The sequence below is a fragment of the Sorex araneus genome, chromosome 10 (genome assembly GCF_027595985.1).
Source record: "Sorex araneus isolate mSorAra2 chromosome 10, mSorAra2.pri, whole genome shotgun sequence".
Lineage (NCBI taxonomy): Eukaryota > Metazoa > Chordata > Mammalia > Eulipotyphla > Soricidae > Sorex > Sorex araneus.
Window position 1 is genome coordinate 41,311,499 of NC_073311.1, and position 26,409 is coordinate 41,337,907.

Here is a 26,409-nt window from a genome sequence, read left to right on the forward strand (position 1 = left end):
GGCGTTTGCCTTGCATGCGACCGACCCGGGTTCGAATCCCAGCATCCCATATGTTCCCCTGAGCACTGCCAGGAGTAATTCCTGAGTGCAGAGCCAGGAGTAACCCCTGTGCATCGTCGGGTGTGACCCAAAAAGCAAAAAATAATAATAATAAATTAATTAATTAAACTAGTGGAGATCCGGAGCAACCACACACGACACGGCTCATCTGCTCCTTAAAGACTATGATCTAGGAAGCCTACTAACCCATTTTGGCACCCCGCAGCTCCTTATAGAAATGCATCTAGACTGTGAACTGAACTACAACCCCATGCTGCCCCGGGGAGGGGGAAGGATTTTATCTCTCGAGGCTTTCTTTCTATGGGGGAGATAGTAACTGCGGCAGTGGCAGCAGCAATGCCCACGTGGCATCCGCCATCTTCTAGAACTCACAACCCAGAGGTATGAGCTTGCAGTGACATAGCACGCAGGAGATCATGGTATGGGAGTGTTACTGGCACACTCTCTGCCCAGATGAGATCTGGAGCAGCCGCACATGACACAGCCCCTCTGCTCTTTAAAGACTATGATCCGGAAGGTCTACTAACCCATTTTGGTACCCCGTGGCTTCTTATAGAAATGCATCTAGACTGTAAATTGGAGCTAAAATATCAAAAATCTAAAACCACGCGGCCACTGTCATGGCTGCGTGAGCTCATATAATCTCATTCTCAGCAATGGAAAACAAATTATCAAATGATGCCTTTTCAGCAGGTTTGATTGTTGGGGGAAAATTCCAAATAATAATAGTGAGTTCTCTGTTGAAATATTGAATGCATTCAAAGTATACAGAGAATAAAGTGAAGATCATTAGCCACTCAGGTTGGGGGTGTGGGAGGGCGGCATATTGGGGTTCTTGGTGATAGAACATGTGCACTGGTGAAGGGATGGGAGTTTGATCATTATATGACTCAGACCTGAAGGCTTTGTAACTTTTGTCACAGTGATTCAATAAAATAAAAATTTAAAATAAATTAATTAATTAAATTAAACTAGTGGAGGGGCTGGAGTGATAGCACAGTGGGGAGAGCATTTGCCTTGCACGTGACTGACCCAGGTTTGACTTCTAGCATCCCATATGGTCCCCAGAGCACCACCAAGAGTAATTTCTGACTGTATGAGCCAGGAGTAACCCCTGTGCACTGCTGGTCGGGTGTGACCCAAAAACAAACAAAAAAAGATGGACAAAAAAATTTTAAATTACTTACTTAATTAATTAATTAATTAATTAAACTAGTGGATACGATGAAATTTTTTTTTCCTGGAGTCAGGATGAGATTGACTTTGTACAAGCTCATCTTGTTAATAAATAGGGAAAAGCATAGAAGAGGGGCTAACATGCATACTTAGCTTATTTCTTGAGGAAAAAGAGCACATTCTCTATCCGCAGTTGATATGCCAGCCGTACCCTCAATGTCAAGCTATTTAACCTCTGAGCTACTTGACTCGGGACCTTTTCAAGGTCAGGCCTCAGAGACACAGACATCTTCATTCACCTTTCCATGGGCCTAGTGAGAGTTCCTTTCTTCATGTCCTAAGACTGTGGTGATAAAGAACTAGGTAGTAACACAGGACTCTATAACAGGACTTTAGTGGCACTGTCCCATAAACAGGAAAATCTAAGTGATACTGCCTTTTGAAGCTTACTTATAAGGTAATACAGCTTCTTCCTCCTTCTCCCATGATACTTGTTCCTGGAAATCTGTCAAAAACCATGAGGAAATCTCGGTGGGAAATCTGGGTAAACATACGTTTTAATGGATAATCGAGATTCTGATCAAACTGTCCCCCACTAATATATTGTGGGGCAGGGTGAAGCTTTCCCTGACCAGACTTTCCCAAACTGGAGATTTATAAGAAAAATAAATGGTTATTGTTTTAAGTCACTAAGTATTGAGGTACTTTGTTATGCAGCAATCCATATCCAGAACAGAGCTTGATACTTGAGTCTCTGTCATATCATAAATCTGAAACATGGGGCATTAACTCTATACGGAGATAGCAAGTGGAAACTTGCAGGATCTCAAAATGAGTGATTGTATAGTACCAAGGTGAAGGAGAGGATGCACAGAAATCCAAAGAGCTACTAGAAAGCTGTTGGCAGAGGTTTGAAGGAAAGCGAATGCCAAAAGCAGGGAGTCATTTGTAATGTAACAGTACGAAGTTTGACAATGTTGCTACCTTCAGGAACATGGAAAATTGAAAATAAACCAAACAAACTCTATGATCTAGTCAGCAGAATAATTGAACTGTAACCTGGCTTTACCCAGTTTCCTATGCTAAAGTCAAGCAGAGAGAAGACATTGAAAGAATTCTCAAATTAAGATCACTGATCAAATTGGGTGGGATTATGAGATCATTTCTTAAGACCTAAAAAAGATCTAAAGTGCAGCCACTAAAACCTTTTAAATTAGACCAGAGATCCTCTAAGGAATTTTAAGAACTTGCCTCATACAGCCTCGCTATTCAACCAGAGTTTCAAAAAATCTCAAGAACACTTTTCCACAGACCTTTCCTAAGCAAGACAGAGAGAGCTTATCTGGAGTATATAGAGACTTGTCTAATAGAGTAGAATAAAAATTGAAAATCAAAAAGCACACAATGTTTGAAAAGAAATTATATTAGGTTGGACTGGGAGAAAAAAGAGTACACATGGAAAGAGGTCTTTAACCCCTAATCTTTTACAGACAGGAAGTAGGTCAGAAAGATACTTCAGCTGCAAACACACACTACTTTCTATGGACAAGGACAGGTAACTTAGTCGGTTGGACCCTAGAGCAATGGAGTTAGAGCCTTACAAGGAACTGTGCCTGATTTAATTTAGAATTGTCACCAACTAGTAGTGAATGCCGTGTGCCTTCAGTTCCCTGTAGTTGACTGAGAATGGCAAATGTCATCTCCTTATACCTGTTCCATGATTGCTAGTTCAGTGTGATGGAGAAATTGTTAATTTGTCTCTTTATTTCACAGGTCATGACTGCTGAGCCAATCAATACCAAGGGCCCTGAGCCATGAGACCTGCACTCGTGAATCTTCTGCATATCTGAGACTTGGAGCTCGCGCTGTGATGGGTTGATGTCTGGAGACATTAACTAGAAGAAACTATGCTTGTTGGTTTTGCATCAGTAAAGGATATGTTAACTATCCAATATAAATATCCTATATCATATCCCAAAAATATCTTAGATAACCAAAATAAGCTATTGGGTGCATGGGGTAGACCAGGAAAGACTGTATTTTATGAGGACAGTAAAAACACAGATTTAACGAAACTGCAAACATGAGACCTAGCCAGCAACCACTGAAACTTTGTAATGTGCCTGTCTAAATGACAGGCAGGGGTGGAGTGGGCGCAAGGGTGGGGAGAGACTCTGGGAACACTGTTGGAGGGAATCTGACACTGGTGGAAGAATTGGTGTTGAATTATTGCATGCTTAAAACTCAACTATTATTAACTTTGTAAATCATGACCCTTTAATAAGTTTTTTAATGGCTCCCATCCTACATTCTTTTATGACACAATGATTTTGATGCTCCTTTAATCAAGAACTGGAGTCTATATCCCTTCCTTCTTCTTAAATCAAAATAATTTGGGGACTATAGTAGAAGCAATGATCTATGACTAGATAGTAAAAATGACACATCTTCCAGGCGCGTTTTTCGGGATCCTCACGCTCAGCATGCAGCCAATATGGTTTCATGAGGAAACCACCATAGAGATGGAATATGATCCTCATCCCACAGCTTCGGTCAACTTCCCAGACTCCCATTTGCCGGGGTGACCTCAGAGGTGGGTCCTCTGACCCCCAGTTGAACAACTTCAGCTCATACCACGTGTCACAGACAAACTCCCTTTGCCAGATGAACCTTCTCTCACTTGCATACTTGTTAGCAAAATGAATGACAGATATTCCTCTAAATACATATAAATGGGATAGTATATGCTGTAATAATAAATAACTGATCTAGGTACTATCTTTCTGAAGTTTTCCTCCACCTCCCAAGTAGGGCTTATCTGTGCCTCCTTTCCTTACAAAGCCATCTGTAGAAAGCACTCACTATTTTTAGAAGGCAGATATGCTCCCCAACATACCACAATACCTCTTTGTACTTACTGTGATCTCAGTGAAATTAACTCTTTCCTTGCCTGCATTCCCTTTGAGCTCATGGGAAGACAAGTTTTTTTTGAAAATTGGCTGCTCAAATAGAACATTTTTGACCCATTTCCTCTTTTCTTCCTTGAACTTGGATTAAAAAATAATAATTTCTCTGTTTATGGTCCGGGTATCGAGCTTCTCCCTCATACTATGTTTCTGCAAAACATACTGAAAAATTATTTTTGACATGTGTGAGAGGAGGGGTTACTCAGAATTGAACCCGAGGCCTTATATATGTGAAGCATACTCACTACCACTAAGCTACATCCCTAACCAACATTTCTCTAATCCAATGACAGTTTACTAAGTATCTCTTCTACAGAATCTAATTTCTATTCACCACCCCTCTTTCTCTCATTCTCTATTTCCTCATCACCCTATATGTGTGTATGCATGTTTATCTCTGTGCATGTATATATAAACATACACATACACACATGCGGAGGATGGGGGTGGCCAATACACACACACACACACACACACACACACACGGGGGATGGGAAGTTTGGCCAATGTGGGGTGATGGGAACCAAAGTCAGGTGGGCTGCATGAAAGGCAAGCACATTACCCACTGTACTATCTCTGGGCAGGGTTTTTAAAAATTATTTCTAAAGTTCTGCTTTTCTTCTCAGTATACTGAATCTTTTCATAGTTTCTATTTCTCAAAATGCCTCTAAGCTCATATTTTACTTATAATAATGAGGTCATTTTTAAGTTTGCATCTGATAAACCCAATATTTGAAGTCTTTTCAGGTATGGATGTAAACGTTCTTCTTATTTTTGCTTATTCCTTTTTGGAATTCCTATCCTTGATTTTTTTTATGGTAAATGTCTTATTTTTTTTTTTTTTGATTTTTTTTTTTTTATAATTTATTTATTTTTAATTAGAGAATCACCGTGAGGGTACAGTTACAGATTTATACACTTCTGTGCTCACACTTCCCTCATACAAAGTTTGGGAACCCATCCCTTCACCAGTGCCCATTCTCCACCACCCGTAAACCCAGTGTCCCTCCCACCCTCCCCAATCCCATCTCCCCCCCACCCCACCCTGCCACTGTGGCAAGGCATTCCCTTCTGCTTTCTCTCTCTAATTAGCTGTTGTGGTTTGCAACAAAGGTGTTGAGTGGCCGCTGTGCTCAGTCTCTAGCCCTCATTCAGCCTGCAACTCCCTTCCCCCACATGGCCTTCGACTGCAATGTAGTTGGTGATCGCTTCTCTGAGTTGACCTTTCCCCGGAACGTGAGGCCAGCCTCGAAGCCATGGAGTCAACCTCCTGGTACTTAGTAAATGTCTTATTTTAACTAGAAAAATATTTATAGGAAGTAGCTGAGATCAGAAAGTACATTTCTATCTAAACGTGTTACATTTGCTTCTGCTAACTGCCTTAAGGATATTGCTTTACTTAATTTCTGTTTTCTGTTTTTCTAGGGTTTTTTTTTTGGAAGGGGAGGGAGAGGAGGGTGCTAAGGATCAAACCTGGATTATGCTAGGCAAGTACCCTAGCCTACTTTTACTGAATTACTTTTAAGGCTCCATTAGTATATTACTTTAAACTAAATTAAAATTTAGTTATTAAATATAAATATTAATTCCGGTGTTCCATTAGCGAGGGAATATAAATTTTCAGTGTAGATATTCATAAGGTCTGTGATAATAATTCCTCAGAGTTTTCTTTCTTATTCTTCTCAAAACAAATCATCTTTCTTTATAGCCTCCTTGGGTTGGGGACAAACGGAAGAATTATTTCTTATTACATTAAGAGTGTAGTTCCTGGGATATCAATTTTATGGAGGAAGAAATTTTCTTTAATTTATACATGCTGCAGTGGACAGAGAACTGTTATTAATACAAAACCCACAGAGGCCTTGAGTAACAAAGTCAAACAAGTACCAAGTTCAGAGAATTCCCTCAAAGAAGTTCCTGATTTAGGAGGTAAAGAGACAGCACAGAGATTAGGACACTTGTGTTTCATGTAGAAGAACTTTGTCCATTCCAAGCCCTGCTAGGAATAAGCCCTGAGCACATAACTAAGAGTAACTCTTGAGCACCACCAAATGTGACCCAAAACTTTCCCACACCAAAGTTCCTGATTTAAAACGTTATTCAACTTATTTAATCTTTTGGTTACTTTCTTATGCTGTAAAAATGTTCTTTTTTCTATTTTTCATCCAGTAAATTTAATTTTTTCAGCAGAATTATACTCTTAATCAGTCTTGTTACCTGATTTTCATAGCTATAACGGTGTCTTGAATATGAAGGAACTGAAAATATTCATATTTGTATTTTATAAGTAAATTTTAATTTTATTTACTAATTTATTTATCAATAGTTGATTTAAATTAATTTATATTCAACAACTTATCACCATATCTTTAATTTCCACCTTTACTAAATACCTTTGTACCCCAATTAAAACTCATTTCCACTTGAATTCATGTGAACTCTCCATTTTCCAATGTTAACTGAGGTTTATGCCTCATTTTCCCACATTTTGCCCTATTTCACCTTCATCTAGAATTTTTAAAAGATTGTTATCAGTTCCCATACTTTGAGAGGAGCTGTAACTTTATTCTCAATGAATCTTGCTTCCTGAATCTCACTGTTCTTTTGGATATATCCAAAATCTGCAGATCATCTGAAGTTTTTGTGATTCCCATGATAACATTCCTTTTATGGTTTTACTATTATCACATGCAGACTTCCAGTCATAAACCAACTCTTCCTTTTTTAAATTGTAGTGTAGAAAAATTTCACAACTATTGATACAATTCTAGAATTAAACTGGATTAGATATTGAGGCTCTGATATTAAAATCAATAAGTATAAAAATTAATTTATGTGAAAATTGTTATATCTGATCATGGGGTTGTTAAGTCCTTGTCTAAGAACTTATCACGCTGTTTATTGCTAGTTGAGCCATCTGCGTTACTGTTGCTTGCTGAATTTGGCTTCTCTACTACTTTCCCATTTAATTTGGTGTGCTCCTGCTGGAATTTCAATATTGCGAAATTACGATGCTGTGTGGTCCAGAGACTTCAGGATCTATGGTGTGAGGTAGGTGGGTTGAAGACCCACCCTGCTGAAGCCCCCGGCTGCCACACCCACACTCCACCACTGCAGTCATATACCAAGGGCTCAACTCTACTGCTCCAAGAATATTCCCTGAAGAGATGTCAAAACTGAGAATAATTTCCGATACTGGTGCCCAGGCTGAGAACTCTGGTGTTTTTCATAGATGGGTGAGTAGCTTCCCCCAAGCCCTTCCTTCCCCCATCCTCTGCCAAACTTCCAAAATCACCAGAAGGCACACTCACCTCCTCACGCCACTGGCTTTTGTGTTTGGTTCAAAATACCTGTTCAACTTCATTCCTAAATATAATTCAACAATTCTCCTCTCCCTCCTCATTATTCATCTTTTCCATCTCCCTTTCCTCCTATTTCTCCATTTTGAGGTTGGATCAATAGCACAGCGATAGGGCGTTTGCCTTTCACGCGGCCGACGCGCGTTCGATTCCTCCGCCCCTCTCGAAGAGCCAGGCAAGCTACCGAAAATATCTCGCCCGCACAGCAGAGCCTGGCAAGCTACCGGTGGCGTATTGGATATGCCAAAAACAGTAACAAATAAATCTCACAATGAGAGACGTTACTGGTGCCCGCTCGAGCAAATCGATGAGCAACGGGATGACAGTGACAGTGACACTCAGCTTTGCTCAGGGTTTACTCCTAGGTCTGTGTGCAGGGTTCACTCCTGGTAGGGCTCAGGAGACCATATATAGTGCCAGAGATTGAACCCGGGTCTACTACCTGCAAATCCTTACATGCTGTACTCTCACTCAAGTTCAACAAAGTCTTAATAGCAGAAGTTGGAATACCCAGGAGTATTATATATTCCCCATTATTCATTTCCCATTTCCCAGTCTCTCACTGTTAAACTTTAAAAAAAATGGTTGATTACATCATTTCTAAAATTTGCTTTTCAAAAATAAGCAGCAATTATATTGTCAAACCAAGACAGTCTGTCTTCAGAACTTCTTTTACAACTCCCTTGCAGCACTGGCATGTTGACCACCCACTTGAAACTTTCCTCCTTCGTAAGCGCCCATGTAATCACCTGCATTCTTTCTCCGAGGCGACGGTGGGGTGGCACAGAGCAGACTTGAGCGTCAAAGACTTCGCTCCGTATGTTGATCTTAAGTAAGATACCTAACTCCAGTCTCCCTCGTCAAGAAAATGGACATAATATTTATTTGTTTTGTGCATACTTTATAATAAAAGAACATTGCTGATTTTAGATACCATAAGAAATATAAAACAGACTAAGTAGCTGAGTCATGAGATAACTTGGAAACAGTGGGAGGCGGAAGAGCAGGTCCAAAGATTCCAGTCAGCAAAACTGCCCTGAGATTCTGAAGTGTCCAGAGTTTTAGATCTGACTTGAGCAAATTTTCACAATTACAAAAAGTTTCAAAGTATCTTCTGTGGAGCATGGTAACAGGCACCAGAGCAGAAAAGACCTGTCTCTGCACGGCAGATAAGACCTGTCCCTGCATAGCGACCCTGTACGAAGTGTCTGGGCTCAGTTTACAAGCACCAGGTATCCGGCCTTGGCCTTGAGTCTCACCCAACTCCTCAAGAATTGTCACCTACGCTATGCAAGGACAGGTCATTCCTAATTGCAGCCTCTACCCCTAATTGGGATTGGGCTGGGGCAAAGCAGAGTTGGAAAGGTGATTGGCCAGTAATGCTTAATTTTATGTGATTGGACCATCCCCTGAAGCCAAGACCCTCTATAAAATATGTGTGTATTTGGCAATAAAGTGGGTGGCCATCAGCTGTCTCCCAGAGTGGTTTCTCCATGCTCCGGTCATCCTTTGTCCGGACCTGGTGCGCAACTTGTCTGGGCACGTTGAGGAAAAACTGTTCCCTAACAATCTTCATTAATGAAGTAACATCTTCATGAGAGCTCAAACCAGGAAGAGTCTTTATGTAAAAAATGATCTACTTAACTGGACACAAACATATGTATACATATGCACACACACACATGCACATGTGTGTGCTTGTATGTGTGAAGAGAGAAAGAAAGAGATTATAGTAAGGTACTTTCAGTGTGAAAACACTCTAAGATCCAAAAATATTAATGCTACTACTTTATATATATATGCCGACTCAATCAGCCTAATTGTGAGTACATATATTACCTGTTCTTGGAGAGGGGGCCCTTGCAATTTCTAAGGAGCATGGTTTCTTTGTAACGGCTATGTCCGTGAGTTCACCTAGAAAATTCTCATTTTCTGAAGGAAATGTATCCAGAGAAGCAGATGGTATAATTTCCATAGTGTAATTCCTCTTCTTTGGATAGGACTCCTGAAAGGAAGGAGAAAAAATAAAAATAGCTTTGTGATAAAGACACAGCTTTTTTAATTTATGAAAGCTATAAAAGATAATCAGGTTCATCAAATCTTCCAAAAGTGAGAAGAGATGATTCATCTACGTGAATCATGTAACCCTGATATTATCAGTGATCATTGAGGAGAGCTGGGTCACACGGAGTGGTGCTCAGGGGTCTTCAGGCTCTGTGCCTGGGGCTACTCCCAGCAGTAGTCAGGGACCTGTGCATTGCCAGGGATCAAACCACGGTTAGCCGCATGCAAGGCAAGGGTCTTAAACCCTGTACTATTTCACCAGCTTCTCTGTGATAACTTAAAAAGGATTCTTACAATTCCGTTCCTCTAAATGTATAATTCTACTTGTATAGTTTATCTTGAATATATCACAGGCTTATAATGATGTCTTCTTGTAAAATATGTTTATTTTCTAGTAATAACATGAAATGTTGCTTAACGAATAGTAAATCCTCAAGACTCTTGACGAATTCCTAGAGAAAACTGTATGACTCAAATATGAGCAGTTGAGATCTAAAGGGCTCTTGGTGGGGGGGTGCTTAGAATTTTTCTGAAAGATTATTGGAAACTTTTTATTCTCCCCCAATAAAGACATACATGGATTCTCTTTCAGCACTATGGTCATACTCAGGATCAGCTCTCTGGATTGTTTTTTGTCTGGAGGTAGGCAGTCATTTTGTGACCATAAGGCAATAAACCTAAGATTGAAAAGATAACAGATCAAAAATAGTAAGAGAAGGTTAGAAAGAGTTTACAAAGATATCATCAAGTATTGGTCTCTGCCAGTAAGTTCCTCCAGTCTTTAAACCTGAACTAATCTTACTTATCCTAAAATAAACTAGCTATTTCTCTCTTACACCTCTCTATTCTCCATTTTACCATCATAGCTCTTGATGACTTTACTGATGTTATTGGTAGGGGATATGACATCATTAAATATCAAATTAATTACACTACTGATCTGCTCAAATAACTCCAGGGCCAGTTGTCCCAGGGTATAAAAGGAATAAAGTTCTTTATAGGTTGAGAACTTTATTAGCTGGATCAGCTAATTGGGTCAACTGTCATTCAGAAGTAAAGATACTCTAACCCAAAACACTAGCAATAAGAAACATTATTAAATAAGATATTAAGGTTACTTTTAGTAAGCAAATTTTGAGGTTCAACTCTTCTTTAATTATTCTTCAACATATTCTTAAATATAGAATTTTTTTTAGTTTACACAATTTTAATTTTCTATATAAGGCATTTTATATATAATTATATATATATAATTTTATATATAAGGCATAAATAGTTATTGGGCATCTATTATGTAGAGAAGACTATGCTAAGTAATGGAGAGTTTTCTAAACCAGTAAAACATAACCTTGCTCTCAAAAGCTTATGAAAACAGGTTTTCTAAGATAAATTTAATAATTAATCATACTTTATTTTTTATCTTTGCTACCGTTATGATGTATACTTCATGAGCTAAATCAAAGATAATTAAAAGAATAAAAGCATTACATTTTCAAGATTTCCAAGGATTGGTAGATATTCAGTGCAAGCTCCTATTTTTCTATAATGATATTTACAGTACAGCAGACTAAGTATTCAAGGTCAGTGTAATTGCTTTCAGACCACACCAGATCCTCACACATCAAAGAGTCAATTATGTTCACTCGACTCTATTGAAAGCAGGAAATTGGGAGTAATTTATTTTTAACAACAAAGGGTGACAAAGTAGAAAGCATCCAGAGGAAAGCAATCAGGATGGGATATGATTTTAAAAAACCATGTCACAGAAGAATTGATTAAAGGAACTGCAATGTTCTATCGCAGAGAAGCCTTCTAGCAGCATAAAAGTGTTCTCCGCGGATTTTAAAGGCTATCCCTCAAGAGCAACCCCAGAAAACTAAGAAGGGGAAAGTTGCTATGGTAGATTTATTCTAAGGTCCTTAAAGGCAGACAAAGACCAATGTTTATATGTTAAGAAGGACAGATATTGGTCAATACACAGAAAACGAATTCCTTGTGAACTAACTGTTCTGTTTGCCTTCTAAAATGAAAATGCACAGGTAAAAGAAGTCATCTTAAAACTAGCACTAGAGAGGAGTAGATGGAACCTCTCATTATGGAAAATCTTTCAGCAGGACTATTGATAAAATTATGATAAGGATATTTTGTATACAGATGCCTGAGGGCTTGAATCTCTCCTGTTCACTCAATTTTCAGAATCTAAGATCAAGTAGTAGATTCCCTAATTGATAAGCAAATATTTACAGCTCACTCAACAGCTGGTTTGTTGCAAACCAACCTAACCACCAGTGAGAAGCTTGAGGATGCCTATTCTGTAAACTATTTTGCTTTTCAGTTTAGTTATTGCTATTGCTTATTGCTTTGTATCTTCAAAGTAAGATACTGGAATTATGACAAAAGGTTGTAAAATGTCTATGAAAACAGTCTCTAGTTTAAAACCTATCTCACTCTATCACAATAGTCCATTCCTCATGGATTTGGCTCACCTGGAATTTGACTGCTTTTATAAAGAAGTATGTTTTGAAGTATGTTTTATTCGAAATATGTTTTGAAACGTAAACACACAGGGTAAATTCTACTGTGTGTATCCAAAAAAATAGACATGAAAGGCCCAAGGAGGATCTTTCTCTCTCGATGCCTGCATTTGGTGATCTCATGGGGCTTCCCCCATCCATGAGGGGGCCGGTGGCATGGGCGAACAGAGGAGGGAATGAGGGCCAGGCTTGTTGGTATCAATTGCAGTTTACTCCAATCTCATCTGCATCCTCCTCTGATTCTCCTCCTGGGTTCTCCTGATTTTCTCCCTGGTATTCCCCTTCCCTGATCCATTTCATCCTCCTCTTGGATCCTGATCCTTCATAATTCTCCTTCCTGCTTCTGCCTCCTACCCCAGCCCACACTTACAGCCTGAGTTAAAACCCAAAATATGAAAGGTTGGGGTAACAATTACATATAGGTGTCATCATGCAATCAGCGGATGTAAGGTCCTTCCCTCAGGGGAAGCTTCTTCTAGGACAGATTCTCAACCAGCAAGATGACTGGCCTAAGGGCAAAATTCGGGTGTGTTTCTCCTCTCTTTAGTCCAACAAACACATAAACATTCATATTATTCATTTTGTATGGACACAGAATGAGAAATATTAAGCTTATAGGATGGCTCTCCTGGGGATATCTCCCTATAGATCTCAGACTACAATGCTCAGGCCAGATCAGTCTTCCCTAACACTAGCAGGGTCCTAATTCAGTTGTCATTCTTTAGATTATGACAGAATTTGTCCATGACCACGATCTTAACTTATAGTTAAGAATTATAGTGCTTTGGCCTGACCCATTTTGATGTCAGGGTGGTTCACAACTTGCCCTGGGTCCATCCAGTCCCTTGCCGGGACCCTGCTTTGGGGGTGCTAGGAACTAAGGGCAATTGAGGCTTAAGTCGAGAAAGCAGATGCCCAGGAGTGAATATTATTCGGAGTCAATTAACTCCCAAGTTACAAAAACATAGTATTAACTGTCTTCCTGTGTCTATACAAAAAGGACATTGCTTTAAAGTAAACTATGCAAAGGGACATAAGAGAAGGAGAAAATCAACATTTCATTCACAAATATAAAATTATAGACTTCTGAGGAATCTGACCCTACAATCTGACTTTAAAGAATCTGATTAGGGAGAAAAAGTGATAGACTGGTTGGGGAAGAGACCACAGAGAAAAGTTTACAGATAAACACAGAGGAATGGAACTGCCTCGGGAGCACTGTGATAAACCTAAACTTCCTGTGGCAAGGGAAACAGGACATACCTATGTTATCCTAAAATGTTTAGAGCTATATTCCAACAATATTGCTTTGCCTTTGTGAGGATTTATTATTACTAGAGAAATATTTAAAAATATAAAATGACTGAAGCATCCAATGAAACCCTAGTATGCACAGATAACCAATAACACCTTGGCTCACTTCCTCTCAGACTGCTTTCCTCTGTAAATGTGTGTGGGCCTGCAGGTCTGTGAGAAGAAAAGAGGATAGTAATGGTGTGTTAATTTCTTTGCTTCCTAGGAGATCACATCATTTCTCCCTGGAGGTGATTCTTTAGTGCATATGTTTCTATGGAAAGTATTTCAAGACCCATCTAAATACACCCATACTTCTTTATAAACAGTCAAATTCCAGGTGAACCAAATACATGAGGAATAGGCTATTCCGATAGAGTGATACAGGCTTTAAACTAGAGACTGTTTTCATAGGCTTTTTTTTTTACAACATTTAGCCATAATTCCAGTTTCTCACTTTGAAGATACAAAGCAATAAACAATAGCGAAGAGAGGGTGACATTAAAAGAAAGAGCAAAATTATGCTTTTGAAACTAAGTATGCATGGTTTCTAAATGAGGAACATTCAACAAAGTGCCTAAAAAATTTGCCTCAATAGAGCTTATGTTAGATAATAAAACAATAAGATGAACTCATGCGTCACACTACACAGTTTAAGAGATAAATTATTGTTACCAAATCCCTTCTACCTGTATTCTTTCAAACATCTCTTCATCCCTGTAGAACCAGGGCTAAATCCTATCTGAAGTTTGTGTTTATAATTAGCTAGGTTGTCAAAATTTTATTATATATATATATACAAATAAAAAATAAAGTATGTGATACTTTTGAACATAATATATATAGATACAAAATGGTTTTTGCTCTTTTGTGATTTTTTTGCATCAATATCACATTTCTGTGTTTCATTTCTTTCATGTATGGTACAAGGGACCACTACTACATCACAATACCATAATTTATTGTATGATCTCCTGATAATAGACTTGCCAGACTTGACAACACTTGCCAGACTTTCATTAATAAGAACAATGTAACAGTGACTATTTCATGCAAAACAACCTATTCCAGTAAGAATAAACACAAGATTTAAAAAGAAGAAAAAGAAAATCAATATTACTTTGCAAAAAGAAATTTTCACCGGCAAGAGTGATAATACAGGGAGTATGACGCTTGGCCTTGCATGTGGCACAATCAGGTTTGGTACCTGGCACTCCATATGATCCCCAAAGTTACACCAAAAGTCATCTCTGAGAGCAGAGTCAGAAGTAACCCTGAGCACTGTTGGGTTTGGCCCCAAACAAAACAAACAGGAATTCAGAACAAGAAGTCAAGTTTGTGACAGGAGATTGGTTGGCAGACTCCAGAGAAATCTGGATGAGAACATTGCATTTTCTTCTTTTTTTTTTGTTTTTTTTTTGCTTTTTGGGTCACACCCAGCGATGCTCAGGGGTTACTCCTGGCTTTGCACTCAGGAATTACTCCTGGCGGTGCTTGGGGGACCATATGGGATGCCGGGGATCGAACCCAGGTCGGCCGCGTGCAAGGCAAACGCCCTACCCACTACGCTATCGCTCCGGCCCCAACATTGCATTTTCTTATACAAAATGAGACACAGGTTTAAAGATTTCCTGTAAACCTTATATGAAGAATATTACATATGAGTATGTAAAAATACTATCAGCCTGTAAAAATCTGGCATTTATCTCTAATAATATATTTTGAACAGTTTCAATGATGCATATATGTCTACATGATAAATTTAAGTCCATATGCAATCATTCACTATTAAGTCAATCTTATTGTACCAAAATGTTCATGTTTTGCTTTCAAGGGCATAGTTTTATGAATATATCTTTGTTTACATGTGAGACTATTTATTTTCCAATTGAATTCCTGTGACAATAGGTATGTACCATATGCTTGGGTATAATTGAATTTGTTTCTGGCCTTTCTAATTAGCTCCATATGTCAGTCTATTCTCATATTAGAATCACACTGTTTTGATTAGTAAAGGCTTAAAATTAATTTTACTACCTGGTTGGTTAAGTCTCTCATCAAATTCATCTTTGTCAAAACATTCATGATTAAAGGGGCGAGAGTGATAGTGCAGTAGGCAAGGCACTTACTTGCCTTGCACATGGTTGATGCAGGTTCAATACCCTCCACTCCATATGGCCCCCCAAACAGCACCAGGAGTGATCCTTGAGCTCAGAGATAGGAGTTATCCCTGAGTATAGCTATGTAAATCCCCAATACAAACTAACAAAACCATTCATGATTGCTTTTAAGTTTGTTTTTTAAAAATCTTTAAGAATTTTGCACATTTCTTTTCAATTCATTCCTTCTCTTTTGTTCCCCATCAATAAACAATACTTCTACATGTCAGCTATTCAAACAACTAGGGGTTATTCAATTATTATTTGTTATGACCTTCCATACTTAATACTAAATTCTATATTTCGCTATTAATTATATCTCAAAAACATTCATCTCTTTCTACCCCTACAACCACCCAATACAGATGAACAGTGTCCCACTAACAGGGTCACATTCAAAGTAGGTCCTAGTGTTGCTCTTCTCCAATTATTTCACTTTTAAACATTAGACTGAAATTATCAAGCATAAAACATGTCAAAATAAACTCACTCCTTTGATCATAACTTTAGTTAATGAGAGAATCATAAAATACCTGTCATAGTGCATACACGCTGATATTTTATAATGGTCTGTTTTATTGGGGATTTTTTTGGGCTTTTTGGGTCACATCCGGCGATGCACAGGGGTTACTCCTGGCTCTGCACTCAGGAATTACCCCTGGTAGTGCTCAGGGAACCATATGGGATGCTGGGAACAGAACCCGGGTCAGCCGCATGCAAGGCAAACGCCCTCCCCGCTGTGCTATCGCTCCAGTCCCCTATAATGGTCTGTTTTAATATCCCAGAATTCTTTTGATAAATGATTTCTTTCACTGTATCATTGTCATCCTGTTGCTCATCGGTTCCCTCGAGAGGGCACCAGTTCCGTCTCCATTGTGAGACTTGTTGCTACTGTTTTTGGCATATCGCTTCGTGGGCAAGATACTTTCAGTAGCTTGCCAGGCTCTCTGAGAGGGACGGAGGAATCGAACCCGGGTCAGCCGCGGGCAAGGTAAATGCCCTACCCACTGTTCTATTGCTCTGGCTGCATAAAATGATTTCTTAAAAAAAATTAAATGATCCCGAGGGTTTTCAAAATAATATAGTAAGTAGGACATTTGCCTTGCACACTTGATCCAAGTTCCATCCCTGGCACCCCACTTGGTCCCTGAGCTCTGCCAGGAGTGACCCCTGAGATCAGAGCCAGGAGTAAACCTTCAAGCACTGCCAGGTGTGACCCAAACCTCCATGACCACAATTTCTTCCAAAAGAAATTAAAGATCTAGAGAATAAACTCACCAAAATAACAAGATATGGAATAATAAAATAACTACATATTCTACATCATAAATAGGGCTCATTTCCAAAAAGGAAAAAAATAATCCTTACATAACATCTAACAAAATATCATGCACATGGTAGCATTCTATGATATATGATAAAAATGAATAGATAAAATAATATTTCCATCAGTATTTTAAGATCTGAATTTTCTACTAAAATTAAAGAACTAGAAAGGCAAGGACCACAGTCATCCTTTTCACATAGTATACTTTTATAAACATTCATTTAAAGAGTAAAATCTGAAATAATTAATTCAAAACCGATCACAGATTCAAATAACTGTAAGAACATCAACTTGTGGGCTGGAGAGGTAGTACAAGAGTGCTTTAGGCACCTGTCATGCATATTTCCAGTTCCCATTCAATCCCCAGCACTGCATATGGTCCTTGAGTACAGAGCTAGGAGTATATCAAGAGAACCACTAGGTTTGGTCCCAAAGCAAACTAAAAGAATTAGTTATAACTCAGTCTACAAGAGTGAACCACAGGATGTGGTCTTTATACTGACTATACAGAACGAGGAAGCACAGTATATCCATCCCATATATACCTCAGTCCAGGCTCTTTACTTGGTGTGTATTGTGAAGGGGGAGGGGGAAACATGAAAAAGAAAAGCAAATTATCAACAACTTGTACTTATGGAGGAATTTTCAGTCTTCCAAGTGAGTGATATTTCATTTACTCAGGTGATTCTTATTTAGCCCTTACACTAATTCTACCAATGTTACTATTATCTTAATTCAGAAATGAAGGGTTGGAATTATCAATCACTTGTCCAATATTAAGCATTTGGTTGGTGGAAATTTCAGGGCTCAATTCTAGGTGCTATGGCAGAAAACCTAGTGTTCATGCCACTGCATCACAGGTTAAAAAGGACCATAACAAGATCTCCTATGGGCAATAAAGGGAAAAGGAAATCACACATTAGAAAGCAGTGTCTTGCCCTCGCAAGCACTCTACCTAATAGATGGAAGTCTGGATTTTGTTGTTGTTACTTTTGTTTCATATTGAGACCAGACTGAACAGTGCTCAGGACTTACTACTGGCTCTGTTCCCTGTCAGGGACTCTTGAGACCATATACGGTGCCAGGATTGAAAATGGGTCAGCTGCATGTAAGGTAAGCACCCCAGGCTACATACTATCTCTCTGGTCTCAAACCTGGATTTTTGATATAGATTAGTTTCCAAGATACTCTCAGTGACAAGATCTGGCAATGGGTTAGGCCCAACAATTTGTGAGTCAGCTTCAATACTCCATTGGGCCTACTCTCAAAAAATGTACTAAAGCTTGATCAATAGGCTTTTGGAAGGCAGTTTTTTTTTTTGGTTAAACTGGCCTTTATCTTTATTCTGATACCTGGCTGCTTCCTGGATCCCAGACTTTTTTGTGGTTATTTATTTTTTTTAATGATTGTAGGCCTCCTCAGACTCTGCTCTCAGTCCTGATGTCAAAGATCTGCCTTGTCACTGAATCCTAAATAGATCACTAAGGTACTTGTACTAGGTAATCACACAGCTCATAAAGGAGTATCTAGTTTTGAGGCTTAGGCCCACTAAGCTTCATTTTTCCTGCTGCAGTCGACTGCATGGAAAACATTTGTCTAGAGCTAACAGCTACTTTATTTTTAGTACTAAATAAAAAATTATGCTGTCCCCAAGAAAGATAAATACTACCAATAGAAATCCATGTAAAATGCTTTTACAAGTTCCTTACATCATATTTGTATGAAAGGTTAAAACAAAACATTAGTAGTGGATTAAACCTAATAACTCAATATTTATTAGTGTTTAAAGTGAGTTCAGTGGTTCAGCAGAGCAACATATTATAAAAATTCAGCATGGGTTAGAAGGAGAGGGACAGACATAGAATGATTGCACTCATTTATGGGATACCAAAAAACATAGTATGAGACTAGTTCCCAAGAACAGTAAAAACATGAGCCAGGAGGATTGGTGCATGGTAGGAAGCCTGCCTCAAAACTGCGGGAGAAGGCAGTGGGATAGAGAAGAAAACTCTAGGTCAATGATAGTTGGAAATTATCACTCTGGATAAGAACTGTGTGCTGAAAGTTGATAAAGGAATAAACATGATAACCTCTCAGTATCTGTATTGCAAACCATAATGCCCAAAAGGAGAGAGAGAGAGAGAGAGAGAGAGAGAGAGAGAGAGAGAGAGAGAGAGAGAAAGAGAGAGAGAGAGAGAAAGCACGAGAGAAGGAAAGTGCTTGTCATAGAGGCAAGCTGGAGGAGGGGGTGGGGTGGCAGGAGGGAAACTGAAGTTATTGGTGGGTGGTGGGAAATGTACACTGTTGGAGGGATGGGTGTTGGAACACTATATGGCTGAAATGTGATCACAAATAGCTTTGTAAGTGTATCTCACGGTAACTCAATAGAAGAAAGAAAGGAAGAAAGAAAGAAAGAAAGAAAGAAAGAAAGAAAGAAAGAAAGAAAGAAAGAAAGAAAGAAAGAAAGAAAGAAAGAAAGAAAGAAAGAAAGAAAGAAAGAAAGAAAGAAAGAAAGAAAGAAAGAAAGAAAGAAAGAAAGAAAGAAAGAAAGAAAGAAAAAGAAAGAAAGGGAAGAAAGAAAGAAAGAAAGAAGATAGGAAGGAAGGAAGGAAGGAAGGAAGGAAGGAAGGAAGGAAGGAAGGAAGGAAGGAAGGAAGGGAAAGAAAGAAAGAAAGAAAGAAAGAAAGAAAGAAAGAAAGAAAGAAAGAAAGAAAGAAAGAAAGAAAGAAAGAAAGAAAGAAAGAAAGAAAGAAAGAAAGAAAGAAAAGACAGAAAGGAAGAGAGAAAGAAATTCAGCATGGGCTGACGCTGACTAGTTAAACAATTTTAAGACAGAGCTGACAGTATGATCACTGTCACTGTATCAATGTCATCCCGTTGCTCATTGATTTGCTCGAGCAGGCACCAGTAACAACTCCATTGTGAGACTTGTTGTTACTATTTTTTTTTTGGCATATCAAATACACCATGGGGAGCTTTCCAGGCTCTTCTGTGTGGGCGAAATACTCTCAGTAGCTTGCCAGGCTCTCCGAGAGGGGCGGAGGAATCGAACCCGGGTCGATCACGTGCAAGGCAAGTGCCCTACTGCTGTGCTATCAGCTGTGCCTCCCTCTGTGCTAATTAGAAATGGGAATAATTTAGTTAAGTGGTCTCATAAAACATGGGTTGGCTGTCTAATATTGTCATTCTAAGAGGACACATTTAAAATGCCTCAAATCTATAAGATTCAATTCCTTGCACTAAAGTGTATGTGTATGTGTGTGTATCTGTGTGTGTGTTGGGGGACTCCTTTAGTCTTACCCACATGTGAAGAACTGAACCAACACAACAGCAATAGCACACCTGGCTGGGTTCTGGAGCCTATGATTGAGAAGGTACAGGCCGGTGACTCTTTTTATGCATGGGTAAGAAAAGTTTTGAGTATCCAGCATGACTTGAGAGAAAACTAAAGAAGAAAGCATACGGGAAAACATATATCAGAAGTATTTGAAATGTAGAAGAGTAACTAAAATGATTTTCTAGCCAACAAGAGCTGGAAATAGGGCAGTTAGGGAAAAAAACATTAATCAGGAGACAGATTTCAGCTTGAGAGGAGCTGTCCCACAATTAGAAGTTCCCAGAACGAATCTGGCTGCTTGGCAGGTAGCAGATTCTCTGGTACTAAAACTCTTGAAGCCTAGTATGATCATCACAACATAATTCCCCTGACAATAGAAGATGTGGAGGTTTTACTTAGATAAATTTTTAAGCAAGACAGAGGGGCTATAATACAAACTACCGATGTACTTTCTCAACTTTTCAAATTGCTTTTCTGATGATGGGGAAAGTAATACCAACTCAAGAGAGTGTGGGTGTGTGGCTTTATCAGAGTTTAAAGATGACTCATCATTTTAAATGACCCAACGGAGAAGAAGACTTGATTTGGGGTTATTGTTTTAACATGCTCCACATTACAAGAAAACTATACCCTAAGGACTTACAACAACACTCAAATAAGGAAGATGACAACAGAAATGTAGAATGATAAGGAAAATAAGAAATGATAACAAGCAATTTTTGACTGGGAGAGAAGCAACCCAAGAGAAAGGGTCACTGATGACCAATCATACACAGAATAATGGTCACAGCCTACTTCCTGGAATGTGTGATTTTATCCTATTACACGGAACAGAGAATTTACAGATGTGATTTTATTAGGACTCTTGATATGGGAGGTCACCCTGAGTCATCCTGTGATCAGATGGAGTTATGATTGTTAGTGAGTGGAAGAGGGAAGCCCAGTGAACTAAAGTGATGTTAAAGCAACAAATAAGACTTCATTGGTCACTATGGGCTTTCTAGGAAGGCAGCTGGAAGACATGGACAGTGCAACTAGAAAAGGCAGGAAAACAGTTTCTCCCAGAATCTCCAAAAGGGAATGAAGCCTTACTGACCCCCTTGATTTTATGCCATTCGTACCTAGTTTGGATTTCTAGATTGTCAAATAACAAATCTGTGTTTCCTTAAGCCAACCTAAATTAGCAGTAATTTGTTACTGTAGCCATAGGAAATCAATCTACTAATATCAGCTAAAGACATCACATAGAGAAGGAGCAGGAAACATAAGGGATCAGAGAGGCCTTAAAGTGGAGGCTAATGGGAAAATAATCCTCACCATATCATTATGTGGTTATTTTAAAGTTAGCAATTCTTTCACTATCACTTAGTCTTAAATTTAAAGCAATAGTACTGAAATAGAGTTTTCCCACCCACCTATCTTACATCATTACAAGCAAACCTAGGTGCACTTAGAAAAACAAACGTGTGACAATAGCCAGGCATCAATTTGAAAAGAGATAAGTAATGGAGGGGGTGGAGATCAGTCTTAATCAGACATTTAAAAAATCATTGATGATATAATAATCAAAAGACAGTAGAAGAGAAAACTTCGCAAAGCAAAGCTCCATAGTTTCTGAAAGTGTGTTATCTTTGATGATAGAATTCCAGATCAGTAGGAAAATGGGTTACATAATTCTTGCAAGTGAGTTAACAAACTAGCCATGTGAAAAGAAACAAAATAGGACTTATACTTTATTCCTTCTACAAATTTAATTCCAGATACATATTCAAATAATGAGTAAATGTGCTTGTGGCTCAAAGCCATAGTGTGGCTTTTCTTGCATGCATATAGCCCAAGTTCAATTCCTTGCACCCCTTATGTTCTCCCAAGCCCATAAGGAGTGACCCCTATACAAAGAGCCAGGCTCTGAGCATAGCCAGAAGCCCTCCTCCCTCAAAAAAGAAGAAAGGAAAGGAAGGAAGGAAGGAAGAAAGAAAGAAAGAAAGAAAGAAAGAAAGAAAGAAAGAAAGAAAGAAAGAAAGAAAGAAAGAAAGAAAGAAAGAAAGAAAGAAAGAAAGAAAGAAAGAAAGAAAGAGAGAGAGAAAGAAAGAAAGAGAGAGAGAGAGAAAGGAAAAGAAAAAAGGAAGGAAGGAAGGAAGGAAGGAAGGAAGGAAGGAAGGAAGGAAGGAAGGAAGGAAGGAAGGAAGGAAGGATGGAAAGAAGGGAAAGGAAAAGAAAAAAGGAAAGAAGGAAGGAAGGAAGGAAGGAAGGAAGGAAGGAAGGAAGGAAGGAAGGAAGGAAGGAAGGAAGGATGGAAAGAAGGGAAAGGAAAAGAAAAAAGGAAAGAAGGAAGGAGAAGGAAGGAAGGGAGGGAGGGAGGGAGGGAGGGAGGAAGGAAGGAAAAAGTACACATGGAGGGGCTTGAGTGATAGTATAGGGGTTAAGGCTGTGGTCTTCCATTGACCTGCTTTGGTTGGATCACAGCACTACATATGGTCTCCTGAGCACTGCAATGTGTGATCCCATAGCACAGAACCAAGAGTAAATCCTGAGCACTGCCAGATATGCCCTACCCCACAAAATAAATACATCTGTAATAATATTCTTAACACAGAAATGATCTTTGACCAAAAGCTACAACCACACCTGCAGAGGTTTGGTGTCTCTGCCTAGAGAAAGCTTGATGAATCTGAGTACATAAAAATATTTAATTCTTATATAAAGTCATTAAAATGGAAATAAAATAGATTTGGGGCAATTCTTTAAACATATTATAAAGGAGTGATATCTTTATTATTATAAAATGGAATTATAAAATTATACTAAACAGCTCATCTAAACTGCATTTATTTGTGGGATATAAAAAAATAGTATGAGACCAATATCCAAGGCCAGGGCAAACAGGAGCCAGGAGGACTGGTCAATGGTTCGAAGTACAAGTGTGTGGGTGGCAGAGGGTGGTTTAGATAAAGAAGGGACAAGTATGACCAAAGCATAGTTGGAAAGAATCACTCTGAACAAGATCTGAGCAATGAAAGTTGATAAAGAGATATACAATGATAATCTTTCAGTACTGCAAAGCATAATACCCAAAAATAAAAGAGAAAGTAGAGGCAGAGAAAGAGGGAGAAGGAGAAGGAAGGAGAGAAAGAGAGAGAAGAAAAGTGCCAAGACATAGAGGTGGGGGTGGGCAGTGTGGTGGGGTGGTGCAAGAGGGAAACTGGGGACATTGGTGGTAGGACACTGGTGAAAGGACAGGTTTTAGAATATGATACAATGGAAATCCAATCATGGGCAACTTCATAACTGTATCTCAGTGACTGAATTAAAAATAGATAAATAAAAGGTAAAAATAAAACAGCTCATCTACGTAACAGAAAAAGTAAACAAATATCAGAACAGTTTATGATAACAGCCATATATTTTTGCATGAAAAGATGCTTGATCTCATTCTTAAATATTTCTAAAATTAAATGACACAGTATACTATTTTTATTAAATAGCCATAAATAATACCCAGTTAAGGAGTATACTTTTATATGTGGTTGGTCTAAGAATGAATTGATATAAACCTCTTCCAGAATAGTTTGCCCATTGATACAAGAAACTTTAGAAAGATTTTTAGATAGCATCAAGTTTGGGGCTTTTGCTGCATTGCATTTTCATTCACCTGGGAACAGATAGGATGGATGAACTGCCATTATTTTTCCTAAAGCATAGCTCTGCAGGATACTATTTATATATATTACATAATGTTCGTTCTAATTTTCTAAAACTATTTATGTGTACATGCTACTTTGACTGCTTCTATCAAAAAATAAATTATGGAATTGGAGATAAAAGCAAAGTCTACCTCTAGAGTCCTGAGTGAAAATGGTTACAATTCAGTCTTACCAATAGCAATAAGATGAGTGGTTAATGTTTTTCAGGATAGTGTTCCCTCTTAGGAAAAAGTAACTATTAATGTTCATGGAACTTTATTCTTAGTTATACCTCTCTTAAACTGACACTTTAAAGTTGATGGTTCCATTAAACACTTGAAAGCACTAAAGAAAATGTCCACACAAAGAGTTGAGAAATTACTTGGGGTGGTATCTAAGAACTTGACCAATCGGGTATGTTAGGGGTTGAACTGCATCTCCCCTAACTTCATCTGTCCAAGTCCTAACTCCTGCCCACAACCTCAGAATAGGATCGGATGTGTTGCAGATAATCATCTAAATTAATATCACTGGGATGAACTCATAATCCAACATCTGATGTTTCTACAAAAAGTGACTAGAGATACACAAGTGCCAAAAAGGAATACCAGGAGAAGAGTTATGTGCTCATTACCCCAGAAATGCCAAACCTTGCCAACAAAGCCCATCAGGGGAAATATATACAATATATTCTTCTTCATCTTTTAAAATAAACCAACAGTACTGCACTCTGGATTTTGTATTTCTAACCTAGAACTGTATAAACAACAAATCCTACTCCAGACATGCTTTATTGTGGCATTTTATTATGAAAGACCTAGCAAACTACAGGATAAAAGTAGCACTGCAGCACTGTTGGCCTATTGTTCATTTATTTGCTCGAGTGAGCACCAGTAACGTCTCCATTGTGAGACTTGTTACTGTTTTTGGCATATCGAATACACAACGGGTAGCTTGCCAGGCCCTGCCGTGCGGGCGGGATATTCTCGGTGGCTCTTCGAGAAGGATGAAGGAATCAAACCCGGGTTGGCCGAGTGCCAGGCAAACGCCCTACCTGCTGTGCTATTGCTCCAGCCCACAGGATAAAAATATATTTACAAAAACAGTTTTAAGAAAAATTACCTTCTGACTAATCTATTTTTATATTCTAAAGTGTTTTATCCTTAAAAACTAACTGTTAATCTGGGGCGGGGGGGTGAGGGGAGAAAACACAGTACAGAGGGTAAGTACTTGCTCTTCAGGGGGTCAACCCAAGTTCAATTCCTGTCCATATCTGGTCCCCCAAGCCCCACCAGGAGTCACCCTTGAGTGCCAAACAGAAGGAAATCCTCAGCAAGACCAGGTGTGGGCGCCAAACCAAAATAGTAAAATAAAATAAGTAATCAACTAGGGACTAGCAAGTAAAAGAGTATCTATAAGTAAAAGAGTATCTATATCTATGTTTTATATTTATGACTTCACAATCTTTTACTAAAACATAGGCAGTGACAGTATAGACCTATGTTTTATCAGGGTTCCTGGTTTTATTAATGCAAATGATTAGTGAAATATATTTTAAAACAGTGATTTGCGAAGTATGAAATCAGAATACTCACTCTGCTATTTTTAGCAAAATTGCTTTAGCAAAGTATGTTTTCTCATCTGCAAGATAAGGGCAATAGTAGGCTCTGCTTAAAAGGGTTGTTGGTGATTATAAGTAAGCAATTGGTAGCACTGTAGCACTGTGTCCTCCCGTTGTTCATCGATTTGCCAGAGTGGGCACCTGTAGGATAACAAAGCCTCACGTAGTTTAGGTTTATTTGGTTACTCCCGTTACAGTGCTCCTATTCCTCTTTGTTTATTTGTAGCTTCTTTCTTAGTGTTCTGTTGACTTGTAAATAATGTTTTTCTCTTCTCCTTAGTCCTTTGCATAGTTTATTCAGAGCAAGTCCTTTTTGTATGGACACAGGAAGACTTAACAAATGTTATGCTTTTGTAACCTGGGAGTCATTTGACTCTACATGATATTTTCCTCCAGGGCATCTGTTCTCTTGACCTAAGTCTCAGCTGCCCTTACTTCCTAGCACCCCCAAAGTACGGTCCCGATGTGGGACAAGAAGGACCCAGGGCAAGCGGTGAGTTGTGTGCTACCCTGGCATCGAGATGGGCCTGGCCAAAGTGCCTAATGCTTAACTATAAGTTAAGAGCTTGATCATGGACAAATGCTGTCATGATCCAAACAGTGATACTAGATTTGGACCCTGCTAGGGTGAGGAATGATTAATCTGGCCTGAGTCCTGTGGTCTGAGCCTGTGGCAAGATGTTGCCAGGAGAGCTGCCTTGCAAGCCTCAATGTATCTCTTGCTATGTCCATACAAAAATAACTAGTATTAAGATGTTAATAAGTTCCTGGACTAAGGAAAAGAAAAAAACCCTTAAGAGTGAGGAAGGGCTTTGGAGTGCCCTGCCCTC

General features: G+C 38.8%; 1 protein-coding gene and 1 non-coding gene across 12 annotated transcripts in view; one reads left to right on the forward strand and one right to left on the reverse strand.

The window, feature by feature from the left end:
• ANKS1B (ankyrin repeat and sterile alpha motif domain containing 1B) overlaps nucleotides 1-26,409 on the reverse strand; it is a 1,196,591-nt gene that overhangs the window by 775,038 nt on the left and 395,144 nt on the right. For all 11 annotated transcript variants that reach the window (XM_055118593.1, XM_055118592.1, XM_055118591.1 and 8 more), the window contains exon 10: nucleotides 9,401-9,566. In XM_055118593.1, coding sequence (XP_054974568.1) covers nucleotides 9,401-9,566 — 166 coding nt within the window. The remainder of the gene's footprint in view (nucleotides 1-9,400; nucleotides 9,567-26,409) is intronic.
• LOC129399223 (small nucleolar RNA SNORA51) lies at nucleotides 17,400-17,532 on the forward strand. Its single transcript, XR_008626998.1, has one exon. It is a non-coding gene; the product is annotated as a small nucleolar RNA SNORA51 (small nucleolar RNA).